Genomic DNA, 14099 nt, shown 5'->3' on the forward strand with positions numbered 1-14099 from the left:
GACAGGGGTGGAGCCAAGGGAGGCTCCGCCAAGAGGCCACTCCTCTCCGGTTCGCCTCTCGGAATGCAGGGGATGCGACTTTTGCGCCCTCCCGCTGTTTAATAAAAGGACCGACAAACTCATTCAAAAAAGAAAGGAACGATTAAAACAGCCGTTCATTTCGAGAAATTAAGCGTTTTGAAATGGAAGTGTTTCATAATTTTATAACTTAAAAACGCAGGAAAGAACAGGGAACAGTTTTCGCTTAATTTGTTCCTTTTGATTGGAGTTGACTATTTGGAATAAACGGCGCGAAGATCAGAAGAACACAGATTTTTGATCAAGTGTTTACTCAGTTTACTAGTTCCGATTGGCATTCTCAAATCGTCAGCACATTTGCGAATGTGAATGACCACGGATGGCTAACTATAATTGAAACAGTATGGGTACCGAATTACTGAGAAATAGACTGCAAAACAATATCGATTTTGAACGTGTGAATTTAGAAAATAAAGTTATGTCTTGCAATGAAAACGTAAATATTAACTCACCCTCGCTATTCGCCCAAATAATTCACCAATTTGGGACCAGGCGTGCATGCGTGAAGGTATTCGTAAGTTTATTACCCATCGCTTTTGTGTCGTTGGAAGCTGCTAAGAGAAATTGGTCTCGACTTTTATGGTTCTTCCGTCACTCGAACCCAAGCGACGACGCAGCGGAGCGGCGAAGCACAATTCACTGAGTGGGAAACGCACGTCCTTCCAAGGCTTCCGCCGAAAAACGTTTTTGGCACGCCTTTCGTGCCTGAGAGAACACTTCTGTATCGAAACAAATAAAGAGCAAAACAGAATGCACCACTGAGTGTTTGGTTCGAGAATATAACAAAATGACTCAATTTGACTCCATTCGTCGCCGTTGTCGAACGTCTCCTTTAAAGACCTCAATAAAGTACGGCCAATATATCTTTCAGTGACCGCAGATGATGCAGCACGAGAGCGCTAAAATGAATGCCGCAGGAGAACGCACTTAGCCAGCACGGTGAGAGTATTGCTCCGACCCAGTTCTATAGGAAATTCTGCCTGACGGATCTTCAGGAAGGTTCCTTTTTCACCAATATCGGCCCGCCATTGGCTGCTCAAGTTCCTGAATCACTACAACAAATCCAGCTCTCAATACATTTGGAATGTTTGAAATCAAACCCGTTGAAAGTGCATCCATTATTTTACCAGGCAATAAATCCGGCATTTACCCACGCATACTTAAGGAATATCTTGGTACCCATTTTATGCAAACATTACAATCAGTTGTCTCGACATACAAAAATGGAGAACCATTAAGTAAAACATTTTGCGTAAAAAAAGAACACAAAGGACAAAGAAGAGCACAAAATGGAGATCGATGCAACACGCTAAGCTACAGACTCACTTCCGTCCTAAGTGTCATTAATAATATTTCCCAAAACATTCTACCCAACAATATCTGCAAATTCTTAGAAAAATATAACTTACTCGGACAACAGCAACATGGATTTCGAAAACACCATTCAACGGCCTCTGCAGTCCTAAGTTTGACTCAAATGATTATTACAGTATAAGATGAACACAAACTGGCCGCCGTTGTATTTGTTGATTTAAAGAAAACGTTTGATACCGTGGATCAGGCTATTATGCTCAACCATTATGGATTGCGCGGTCTACAACCTAATTTCCATCGAAAGCCGTCAACAAGTTATTATTGCTGCGAAACCTTCAAAACTGTATCTGTTGTTTTTTAGCAGACGCCGGCATGTGGCTTATCACTGTGATCCTGGCACGCATATCAATTCTGTTCATGCTCGTTGTCATGAGACGCGGCTTTATCATTTCCTTTGTCGCGTAAGATGATTCGAGATGTCGCTCGAAGGACTCCAGACACGCGCTTGTATTTATACAATGTTCCCAGTTATGTGGTTTTATGTAGATGTTTCTCTGCCCTTTTGAATTCAGCGCTGACGAGTGAAACGGGCATTCTTTGTTAGACGACCGACGAGCCCATTTGCTGTTATCGCCGAGTTGCTTAGTTCTTTGGCGGGCGTAAGAGTTGATTTCAGTACTATCCCTTATAAAAATGGGAACATCCTTTGAGTTCAATGTGAACTCAAAAAAGTCAGAAGGAAGCAACTTCCTCTGAACTGAGAATTGGCTACTGATTTTGAATTCACAGTGAATTAACTTTCTCTGACCATGCTGTGAATTTCCTGTGAATTTCCTTTGAGCTCCCAGGGAACAGACCGTTGTCAGTTTGAGTTGAGTTCACAGGCAGTGGCCAATTATTGGTTCAAAGGAAGTTCAAAGGAATGATGACTATGGGATATTTGGTGGATGTTCGAAGGAAGTAGGTTCAGACTGAAACATTTGTTTGTATGAGCTTATATTTATTTGAATAGATGTACTTCCTCTGTTTAGGCCTTGCAATTAGGCCTGCTTTCGAAGACCCTGCGACAAAAAATTGGATCACTGTCCACAATCCCAGTGCAAACTTGCGCAACTGCCGGTGACCACCTTGGCTAGTACTCCATTCAGCAAGCAGGTGTAGGCTGCAAAAAGAAAAAAAAAACATTAGAAGCATGACTGCAATGAACAAGCTAGAGTCCATCCAGCCTTCCTTAGCTTTTGTAAATTAAATATACAGAGCCCGGACAGTGTGAGCGCCATGCAGGCACCACAGCATTATGCATTAAGGCAAGCATTATGGCCGTGACCATCACTGAAAAGTCAGCTGTTTGGACAATATTTCAGAATGCTCTTGCATCACATGCACAGGCTATGAGCTCGAGGACTTACAGATAACAGCATCCAATTTTGGGCAGCCCAGTGTCTTTTTTGGAGCTTGTTCCTTGCGGGCATTGCAGACACGGCCATAGAGTGAGCTTTCTTCCAGTTCTTCGGGTGAGAACACAACCCGCACCAAGTTACAGGCAAACTTTGTTGCTTGATTGCCCGCACTGAGTTTCATGCGGTCAATAAACTGCTGATTTACCATAATATTGCTGCCAATGTGCACCTGCAAGAACAAAAAGCAAATATTAGTACTATGACCAGTATTGTAACATACAACAATATTCCTTGATATGCAATAAGAAAATGAAGGGGCTTTACAAACAACAAAAAACTTAGACCAGCTTAAGAACATTCAAAGAAACCCCAAAATGCATAATTAAGGTCATTTGTTTGCAAGTAAAAATACACATTCAAGAAGCCGTACTTTAACATGTACAACAATGAAGGCATACGAAAACTATTGGATGTTTTTGACACCTTCCCGAGCGGTGTTTTGATCTAATTTTGAATCAGGCCAAACATCTTTTAACATTTTTATTAGTGTAACCTGACAATTGTGTAATATGTATTTAAAGTAACTAGCCAAAAAGAGGGCACATAATGCCCCGCAAAGGATTGAGCGCTAATAGTGCATTGCTATAGCAGAAGAAAAAACAAGAAATAAGAGATTTTTTTAACGACCTAATTTATGCTTGCATTTCAACAATAAAAAAAAAAAAAAAAAAAAAGATTTTAAGTCAGAAAATAAAGGGATTTACCCATCATTAACATTGCAAAGGCCATTAAAAGCCAGTTTAGACAGAGCACAGTGCCCACATTGTCACCTCCTGTTTAAAAATACTAACATCCTTTTCGTACATCAGAAGCTCAACCAATTAAAAAAACTGCCAATGAAGGTTTAGCAAAAGCATGCACTCCCTGCTCTGTATGTGCTACTTTGAGGCAACATTTAGTTTCCAGCTTGCACAGGTAGCTTTCATAATTTAACCCCTCAAGCGCTTTGGACAAGTAGCTCGTCCTTGCAAAGATGCCCTCAAGCCATTTTGGACGAGTGCTTGTCCTTGCAGGATAGATCCTCACCCTGAGAGTTTTAGGTGAGTACAGCGCTCCTCTGTGGCTTAGGTCATGCGCCATTTGACAGATGGCACCACTGACCCGTTAACTGCTTTTTGTTCTACCGCTTGAAAGCCTTTTAAGCAGCCTTAATGAGAAAAATGGTGCCTGGTAGAGGCAACGCATGCACTGTTGGCCCGTCATCGCGGGAAAAAAGCTTTTCTTCGTTGCCATCCTCGCCATCCGAAGATGGCTCAGACACCAATTTTTGCATTGTTATGGGAAGTGAAGACGACAGTGATGACATGAGTAGTTCTTCCGACGAAGATGATGACAGCTCAGATGATACTATTGCGAATTCTGAATGTCAGTGGATGAAAATTGACAACATTCCGATGAAACCCCCTGGGCTTCCATTCTTGGTCGTCCCTTGTAAAACATTTCCAGTTACCTCGCTATATGTTACTCGACTAGATTGCTGCTTATTGGCGGGCAGTTGATTTTTCACGTAATGAGCAATAAACTTCACTGCGCTCATTTGACTTAGTTTCTGGTTCAAATATTTTTGTCTCGGATACCTCTTTTTTATTACACTGCCAATAGAAACCAGCAGTAAAAATAAAAACTAAAGGGACACTTAAGCTCCGCCTTTAAGGGTATGATGCGACCAGTGTAGGCTACCACCCAACATATAAAGCCCTGCTTTAACCAAGCTGTATCAACATGTCTGCGTAGCCTAGATGTAGCAAGCCTGACTCAGCATTGAAGAGCACTGGAATGTTGATTCGTATTTCACCTTCCCACCTCAAATGAACAACCGGAGTTAGCAGCTCTTCCTAACTTTTGGATATCATGTGGTCTCGTTAAGCCACACAAATCATCGAAGAATGTGTGTTCAGCCATGCCACTTGCCAGCGCCATGCTCTTGATGTTTCACTCACAACACAGACAACAAATTTTCATGTAATGGGGCCTTTAACGATATCGTAATTTTAAGCAATTTTAGCTAGAAATCTCGAAATAATAGTGCTCAAGGGGTTAAAGTGAAATTGAACTATTGTTGGATCAGCTTAAGAAGCCACAACTCCTTCTCAAAGGAGACCCTCCTGGCAATACCATGGTGGTTAATTGCCTTTGACTTGCCAGAGTGACATTGCAGGTGGCTGTCAGGTGCAAGTGGATTATATGCACATTAGCTTGAATACCATGATGACTGGACAAAGTCGCTAAAATGACTGATTAGAGGAGCACCAGCTGCGTCATTCGAGTTGTAGTGCAAAAAGATGGCCTTCCGAGATCGATAACCTAAGAAATTGCTGAATATTAAACAAGCTAATGGAAATCTCTTTTCTGATGAAAAGGGCTTTGCTATAGCCCAAGCTAAGTATGCTCAACAGGAAGCGTAAACAAAAGTAACCTTGCACTTCCGATCACTACAGCTTTCACAAAAACTCTTCCAAATCAATATACACACGAATGAAGTAACAGTCACTAAAATGAAAGGAAGCAGTTGGGATTTTTTTTCATGGTTGTTTTGACGAATTTAAGAAAATAGCACTGTCTGTCTTTTGTCGTTTCTATCAAATTGACATTCATTTAAAAATATCATTATGCTACTAATTATGCAGTCTGTGAGCCCAGCCTCATAAACAGCATCCCAGCCAGGGCAGCCGCTTTTCAGTGGAGCCGAAACGCAAGGTGCCCGTGTGCTATGTGTTGTCGGTGCACGTTAAAGCACCCCAGGTGGTCGAAATTTCCAGAGCCTTGCACTACAGTATCTCTCATAGCCTGAGTCGCTTTGGACATTAAACCCTAAGAGCCAACCAATCATAAAGAGCATTGCTTCTTGCCTATCTCTGAATTCAGTGACTGCTGACTTCATTCACATGGATAATGAGCTCCTCGTTTCCCTATCCCTGCACACTTCTCAATGGAAGTGCATGACTTGTGGCAGTGCTATCATAAAGCTAGAACCAAGTTCTTGTGTGACCCTTAAAAAAGTTTCATTGAGAAAGGCAGTAATGAGCACAACCATGCAGACACTAGACTAAAGCAACTAACCTGAGCCTCGGTTGGCAGCACGACTGCTTGTGTTGTACACGCAGCATTATTAACGGATTCCGTCAGCTGATTGACCAGCTCAGCAACATCTGAAAAAAAAAACAAAAAAGGAAAGCTGGAACAAAACATACTATTTCATCACTAGCAGCAGCAGCCCATGTAACATTCACCACAGGAGAAAAGCCTTTTCTTTGCCCTTGACTGCATGACCAACCCTTTTCTGTCACCAAATGCGCCATTCAAAATTTAGCTGCTAGACACTGGCATCACTCACGCATTCAAGGCGCCCTATCAGCGGTACATAATCTAGGGGATGCTGATAGCAATTGATGAAGCCAATGCTGACATCCCACTTCTGATCTCTGTTCGCTGTGGAAATGCCTGGATTGAATTAACTGCGGAGGACGTTGTAACTACAGTGCAACTGACGGGTGCTGCTATTGCTTAGAATGAATTCATGGGTGCGAATGATGATGCCGAGATAGCTGTGAGCGCTTTAACAGAAGTTAGTCAGATCACATCCCTGAAACAGTTTGTCGGTAGCAAGGGCCTTGAAGAGGTCAGCATGCAATATACATGTATGGCGGCAGCAATACGCCATACATTTGGACAAAGGCTGACACTCGAGTGTGTAGCTGATACTCGATAGCCCATGCTTCACCTATCTCGTGTCTGTCTTTCGTGTCGACATTTGCTAACATGGTGTAATGACCGAGTTAAGTTAGGCAGATTGCTGAGCCAGGTGCTGAGCTTGGACAAGCATAAATTTCCTGTTGTGAAAAAAAAAAAAAACACCACCTAAGTGACCAAAATGGCACAGGAAAATGAAGCGCATGCCATAAGGATTCCAAGGTCCAAGACAGGACGAGGCCACATATGATAATTTCATACAAATTTAGATTTTTTGCTGTCCCTCCTGCGCTCATTCTAGATGCACCTCATCATTTGCAGGAGACTCTGAGGTTAAAATCTGAGGGAATCAAGGGTTCCATTCAGATACGCCGTCCACAGTAATGCAAGAGCACCACAGACCTGCCGCAGCCATCTGGCTACAACTTATACCCCGTGAATGTGTTTGAACCTAATGCAGCTCTCCGGGTTCACTGGAGCGTTGTTGTCACTGACCACTCCAGAACAGAAAGGAACCCAATCCCGCGCCCGTTTTTCGGCCTCGGCTTGAGCAGCACAAATCAGCACAGGTGCTCACCTTGAGTGGCATTTGTTTACCATGCATTTTCATGCAGCTATCACATACGACAACAGGCTCAATCTCAGATGCATGCCGATCCCAAGCAATGACATGTGACACGCAAGTCACTGTAACACAAACAAAGCATGCTTGCAGAGCAGGAGTGGCAGCAGTTCATCTGCTACGTGCACTGCAAGAATGGTGGTTGGTGGCGTCATGCAGCAGCGCCACGGTGTAGCTGAGCACTACTGTACACCACCTATAATGTGTCGCAAAGACAACTACAGGAGGAACACCAATCCTAATCCTCAGTGTAGGGGGAACCTTATTGCAGCAACATAATCTTACTGGTGCTTTTACTAGGACGTGCTACAGACCAAGAGGTCTTATTCATTTAAGAGTTAGCACTTGAATTTGTTATGCTTTACGTAGCATCTGGTGACACAGCAAATAATTTCAGTCTCATGGCAATGGAGATCAGCATTCCAATGGCTTCAGAAAAAAGCGATCACATACCGAGCATCTGACGTGCTTCATCTCTTGCGGCCTTATATTTCTTCATTCTTTTTTTTTTGCAGACCCCACTTCATCCTCAAGCTCCAGGACTCTCTTTTTTGCATCTGTTGGCTTAGACATTTTGTCACAGCTGCAGCTTTCCTGCAACACGACATGTGGCAAGGTCTATTCACTAAATTGTATTTGCACTCAAATGCATCATACAAAAATTCGGTATAACGCATTGTGCAGATATCTGGTTCCACACATGAGATTAGCAAAATAGCGACCAAATGAAGACCACTGACAAGAGAAACGCAGCATGGACACTGTTTAGGGTTCAAAGCAACACTTCTTAAGGAGGAACATTAGCCCTTGAGCAAACCTTGGCACATAAAAGGACATGGTAATGTTTAACTGCGAGCTGACACCATCCAGCATCACTACTGCTAAAGTGGGCAGAATGCCCACTTAAGCAGTAGTGGACAAAACAAAGGATGCATTTCCAGATAAACAGTTTGAGCTCCCACGCATACCGTAAAACATAGCCACTCTGCTGTATGGTAGGTTCATGGTGTTTTATGTCCCAAAGCAACTTAAGCTATAGCAATGAGGGATGCCGTAGTGGTGGGCTCACCTGGGGTTTTTTAATGTGCAAATGACATCATACAGTACACAGTCAACTTGCATTTCACCTCCACTGAAATGCGGCCATGAATGCTGGGATTGTACCCATGTACAGTCGTGAGCTTTATGAAAGGGAGCATGCGATCCCGTGGCAGATAGCCTCATCCAGAAGTAGTGGCAAAGTGCAACGGCAGCATTGAAAATGAAGTGGAGAAAGCGGTGCCCTTCCACCTGTTGGCCGTACCCCATGCACTGGGAGCAACTTTTACATCGGCAGCTAAAAATCATTGCAGCATTATGCTGTTGGTAACTGATATCACTGCTTGCTTTGCTATGCTCTGACCTAGCAACCCAGCGTAGGCTGGTAACTCAGGCAAAAGCGGCAGCCCAGGCCACTGGAGTCTTAGAATGGAGACTCCACACACTGCCTCCCCACCACACACACTTTTTTTTTTCCCTTTTTTTTAATAAAGTTTTCTCGCTCTGCGCGAAATCTGAGGAATGGCTGGTAGCGAAGAAAGGAAGCATGTTTGACGCTTCAATAAAAAGAAACAAACAAATAAATATGAAAGTAAATGAATGCGACAACACGTTAGACGCTTTTATCTGCTTAAACTTCAGTCGCCTGCAGCTGTGAAAGCGTCCGTTTCGCTGCTACACTACCAATTGTCTCGGAACGAGCATCCAGGGCATCTTTAAAACTTGTTCTAAATCAGCTTCAATAATCAAGGAGCTGCCATTCTACATGCCGCACCGTTCCGAGACAATGCGGGCAGGGTGTTTTTTATATATATATATATATATATATATATATATATATATATATATATATATATATATATACATAGAGCCCAAATTGGGAAGCCTACTCCTGTTATCACGAAACACCGAGAATTGCCATTTGCTGTGTAAACAGGGAGAATCAGGTCCACGTAACGACAGCAGCCGCGTTTATTCTACTTCTTATTTCCGCAAATTCAGTTCATTATGCATTTTTGTTTTAATTTCACGCAATTCCCGGAATCAACTGTCTACCTCTTTCACCATGTGCACTACTGTTACCTGCCGGTTAACACAATGCGGTCGTAATGCGGGCATGTAAACGACTTCGCGACACGACTCACCGCGAGTAGCAAAGGAAGGTGTTTCACAGGTAAACATTATTAAGACACGAATACGAAAAGAGACAAGAGACGTTTGACTACTTACCCACTCCGAGAATGAACGTAGGAGAGTACGACCCCTCCTTCCACTGGGCATGTAGTACTCCTTGGTTTGGAATAATCTTCCAGTATTTTGGATTATCCATCAGTTTCGCCTGCAGTTCTTTTGATTGTAGGTTTCTTACAGGGTAGCGATCGCCCATTTAACCAAGACATGATCGGCCATTTGCACTACTCACGCTAAGAAAACACGACGAATACAACGAACGCGAACAATCAACTTCCTACGGTCATGAAACACATAGTGAAGCATGCCGCCGGCTGTTTTCACGAAAACGATAGCGCTAGAGTCTCAAGCGCCATTGCAAACTTTTAAATGCATTTTTGCAAACTTCACAAATTTTCAAAATAAAACTTATAATTTATAAACAACCTTAAACGTTTGTTTTTTTAGTAGTAATATGTGATGCGTAACAAAACACAAAATAATTTAAGCAAATTATTGCCACGAGCAGCTGCAGCGCCCTTTTTTTTGCTGCGGAATTCTTGTGGTGCATGTCAATCTTCATTGGTTTTACTCGCCGTGAGAACGTTGGTTTTACTGGCAGTATTCGTAACCTCGGCTGCGTGGGCTTCTGTGCGTGGTGGTACCGACGTACCGACGTCGCTGACGTATTAATTGCTGGACTTTAAACTGTGATAGGAGGTAAACGAGCTTGACTTTCGTGAACAATGTGACATCCGGTACTAGGCACATCGTGAAGTGCATTTAACTGCAGGCTTTTGAAGCCGTTATCGATGGTGCTGCGGTAACCGCCTACCCGTCGAACGCACTGGAAATGCCACCACGGTAAAAGCGTACTTGCGCGACGTCAACGTCGCGCCGTACCGAAGTGCACTAAATCACGACGGAAGCAGGCCGCGCTTGCTAACAGCGTCGCCCTTGGCGTCGCTGCGAGCCAAGAGTTGCCAGGCTGCAATGCCGACGCAAATACTGACGAACCCTGCCAGCCCTGCGCCGAGCTTTGTTGCGTACCGTGTCAGAGTGCTGAAGCCATGCTGAAGCAGCGGTCACGGATGTATGTACATGCCGTCTCGCGCATGCATCGCCATCGAACCAGCGGGCTGCGAAAGCGATGAATTAGAACCACCTGGCATTCTTTAACATGTATGAAAATTCTTGAATGTATTATATTTTATCTTAAAAAATTCAGAGGGGCAAGAAATAGACCAAGTAATGCCACACACACAAAAATAAGCACAAGAAATGAATGAAAAGAAAGTTATCTTTACACTTAAGGACAAAGGAAGGAAGGTGGTGAATATTATTGGTCCTTGTGTGGTGACTAAGAAGAAACTTGCGCTAAACATAAGATCTAGCGCGTGAAAAAAAAAAAAAAAAGCATGGATTTAATAAAAAATGAAAAAGAAAAATTAAAATGATGTTTACTTGCACAACAAAGAAACGAATGCGATTTTGTATATTTTGATAAATGTATAATTGGTTTATTCAAAAAAGTTCAGAAGTTAGAAAAGTGCAAGGGATACTAATGAAAGAAAAAAAAATGAGAAGTATAGCTGAAAAGAAAAATGAGCTTCGTATGTTTTCGCTTAAGAACAAAAAAAAGAAGGTAGGATGCAGAAAGAGTAAAGAGAACTTACTTTCTCTTTACTTGAGGACAAACAAAGGAAGGTCATTATTGATATTGCCAAAGAGAGCCAGTTTAAAAATGAGCTTCCTTCTGTCAAAAGAAAGGAAAGTCTCAACAAGGTGAGCTCAAAGGAAACTTCCTTTAGTCAAAAGAAAGGAAAAGTCTATAGGAAGGCTGTTCAGGAAGCAAAAAGGAAAAACAAAGGAAGTAAAAAGGAAAATTCGATTTTCATAAGGGATCACGCCTGCGTCCTCTTTTGGTGTCTACGACCTTGTCACCACTACGTTACATCTGGATGGAGGTGCTCGTGACGTAAGGTGCTTGGTTCGTGACGAGCACTTAAGCTTGTCCATGACGGAAACGGGTGACGCCTCTTGCGACTCCTAGTCCGCGCTCCAAACTCGGTGCTTCCTTGGACGGCACCATGAGCAGTTTGGATTTCGCTGGTAACCACGGAGAGGAATATGCTTGTTCAGGACGGTATACTCAATACTTGGTCGAGGAAGTTTAGAGCGAAGTGTTGCGTCGAAGTCGTCGTAGAAGGTATTGCTTTGAGAGCTTGATGAACTTTGAGCGGAGATCGATGATCGCCTGATACTCATACCCAAAATCACGTTACAGGAGCACTGCTGCAAGAAGGGTGAATGCGTCCATTCACTGTCACTCTTGCAGTGCCCGGACGGCGTACCATAAGCGGTCGTTACTTTCACGAGCTGGCAAGCAAAACGGTGTCTACAGTGCGATAGTCAACCTTAAGGTCGCTTGTTCTCGTATTGCGCGTTGGATTAGGTGTTCGATCTCTGCTTCGTCTCAGGTCGCGGCCGGGGCACCGCAAACGGAAGCCTTCGAGGAACTTAAGTGCCGCCTACAGTTCCCTGCCTGTGCGAGGCCACTTTGATGAGAACGCTGAAACTGAGATACATACCGAGGCGAGCTGTGTGGGCCTATAAGCGCCTTTCTCATTCACAAGAATGCCGAACAGGAGAAAGTAATCGCCTACGCTAGCAGACCCCTCTTGAAAGCCGAAGCCATGCAATTACTCGACGACCGAGGAGTGCCTCGCAGCCATCTGAGCCACTTCAAAGTTCCGCCCGTACTTATACGGCCGACCATTCAAGGTGGTAAGCGATCACAACGCGCTCTGCTAGGCTGGAAAATTTGAAAGACCTCTCCGACCACCTTGCCCGACGGAGCCTACATCTTCAAGAATTCTACATCGCAGTCGTCTACAAGTCAGGCTGCAAGCATCATCATCACCATCAGCCTGACTATACCCCCTGCACGGCGAAGACCTCTCCCATATTTCTCCAATTAACCCGGTTCTGTGCTAGCTGCATATCCCTTACAAAAATGAGTCTTGAAACTCTATTGTTGGACTATTGCCCGCCTTTTGAATTTACTGAATTTCGATAGACATTCAACCCCAGCTGAATGCAATCTTTACAGGGCCAACAGAATTTTCATTGTGTTCTACCCAAATAGACTTTTTGTGCAATTTTTTCTATGTGCTTTTTGTTGTCAGTTTTCAACGTTCACGAACAATTAGCGTGTACTGTTCATGCTGACCCATGTTTTTAAGTAGTTTTAGGCACAAATGATAAGAGCATGATGTGACAATTTCGTTATGAATTTTTGGTCTCACTTGTAATCAACTATTGGCCACATTCTGCAAAGGGAAATATAAGAGCAGCATGCAGTTGCGTGCTCGTTCATGTTATATAAAAGTACATATTAACGGTGCACACTTAGCTCAAGCTTCGCAACACAGTGAAAATATGCCCTAAAAATTTCATGATGGCAAAGCCTCCACTAATAATGCAAATACATCGCTGAATGTCAATCAGAATCCGTAATGGATCAGCTTCTGTATGTCGCAGAAGGTAACTTTAGTGGTAGGACATATTTTATATTTATCATAAAACAAGTTCAGTGAGTCATCATACTAACAAACAGGATCCTAGATTGAACCTACCATGTAGGGCAGGACAGAGCTTTTTTAAACCAGTTCCAAAGTTCACTATATATATGCTTCAGGGTCGGACATTCTGCCCAAGCATAGGTATTTTTGCCCGTAGCTTTTTGCCGCAAAATCAGGTGCAGTCTGTATTGGATTCCTCCACCGCTGTATGTCTTTGGAGAATTTTACTGTTATTTTTTCTTTTTCTTCCTTTCTTAGTGGACACCATGCTAAAATGAAGTCACTTTAAACATTGAGGGGTTCTAATAATCGCGGATTGATCCCACGCATACTATAGAGTTTACACGCATAGCAAAAACATTCGCGTATGAAATAAAAAGAAAAACAAAAACAGGATTGCACGCGTCTTCTATCGGCGACTCTTCTTTTCAAAGAAGCATTCGGCCGCCGCCTTGCTCCTGTCCGCACCCACTTCGCCCGTGCGCCGCGAACGGCGCCAGCATGTCCGGAGGGGTCTCTCCCTGTCGGCTGGGGGGAAAAAAGGGGGGGGGGGAGGGGGGCTCCCCGCTCTCTGCCTTCTCCGTGGTTTGTCTTCACGGAGATGACCGTGGGTTCAACATAGCCGGAGCCGCGCAGCGGGGGCGGCGTCTTCCCCTTTTCACCGAAGCTGTTCTTCTGCGCCCCGTTTTCTTTGCACGCAGACGCGGGTACGCTGAGTGCGGCGATGTGCCAGTTGGCGTTTTCCCGCCACCGTGGTCGCACCTTGCACTGTGAACGAAGCACCGTATGTAGGTTTTTCGCTGGTGATTATCACGAAGATCGTTTTGTTCAAATTGGAGCGCGAACGTACGAATTTAAGTCTTCGGAGGACTCCGCTCTTGGGCGGCAGCTTCTGCGCATTAAGGAGGACGTGTTTAAGAAGTTCAACAGTCGCAGGCGTTTTGGATTCTAGGCGAAAAGCCGGCGCGGGCGGAGGGAGCGTCTGCACTTTGGTGAGTGTTTTACTTTTTCCTATTCGTGTTTGTGCCAGTCTTGTACAGTGTGTGCTACAAGGTGAAGCCCGCATGTAAATATTTCTAGCAGACAAACCAGCCTCGTCGGGAAAAAAAGGAGGGGGAGAGGTAGAGAGAGAACGAGGCTTGT

The 14099-nt window shown here is 43.9% G+C and overlaps 1 protein-coding gene across 1 annotated transcript; it reads right to left on the reverse strand.

Annotated features, from left to right (window-relative positions):
• Window positions 1-2371: 2371 nt before the first annotated feature.
• On the reverse strand, window positions 2372-9695 carry LOC146210374 (uncharacterized). Its single transcript, XM_084575953.1, has 5 exons — window positions 9433-9695; window positions 7618-7758; window positions 5913-6001; window positions 2802-3021; window positions 2372-2554 (listed from the first exon to the last, which is right to left on the reverse strand). Exons 2-5 carry the CDS (start codon window positions 7661-7663, stop codon window positions 2472-2474), a joined length of 438 nt encoding a protein of 145 aa, XP_084432079.1. The 5' UTR covers window positions 7664-7758; window positions 9433-9695; the 3' UTR covers window positions 2372-2471.
• Between the last annotated feature and the right edge of the window lie 4404 nt (window positions 9696-14099).

Source organism: Amblyomma maculatum, chromosome 1, assembly GCF_055883805.1.
Source record: "Amblyomma maculatum isolate TAMU_Amacu chromosome 1, ASM5588380v1, whole genome shotgun sequence".
Lineage (NCBI taxonomy): Eukaryota > Metazoa > Arthropoda > Arachnida > Ixodida > Ixodidae > Amblyomma > Amblyomma maculatum.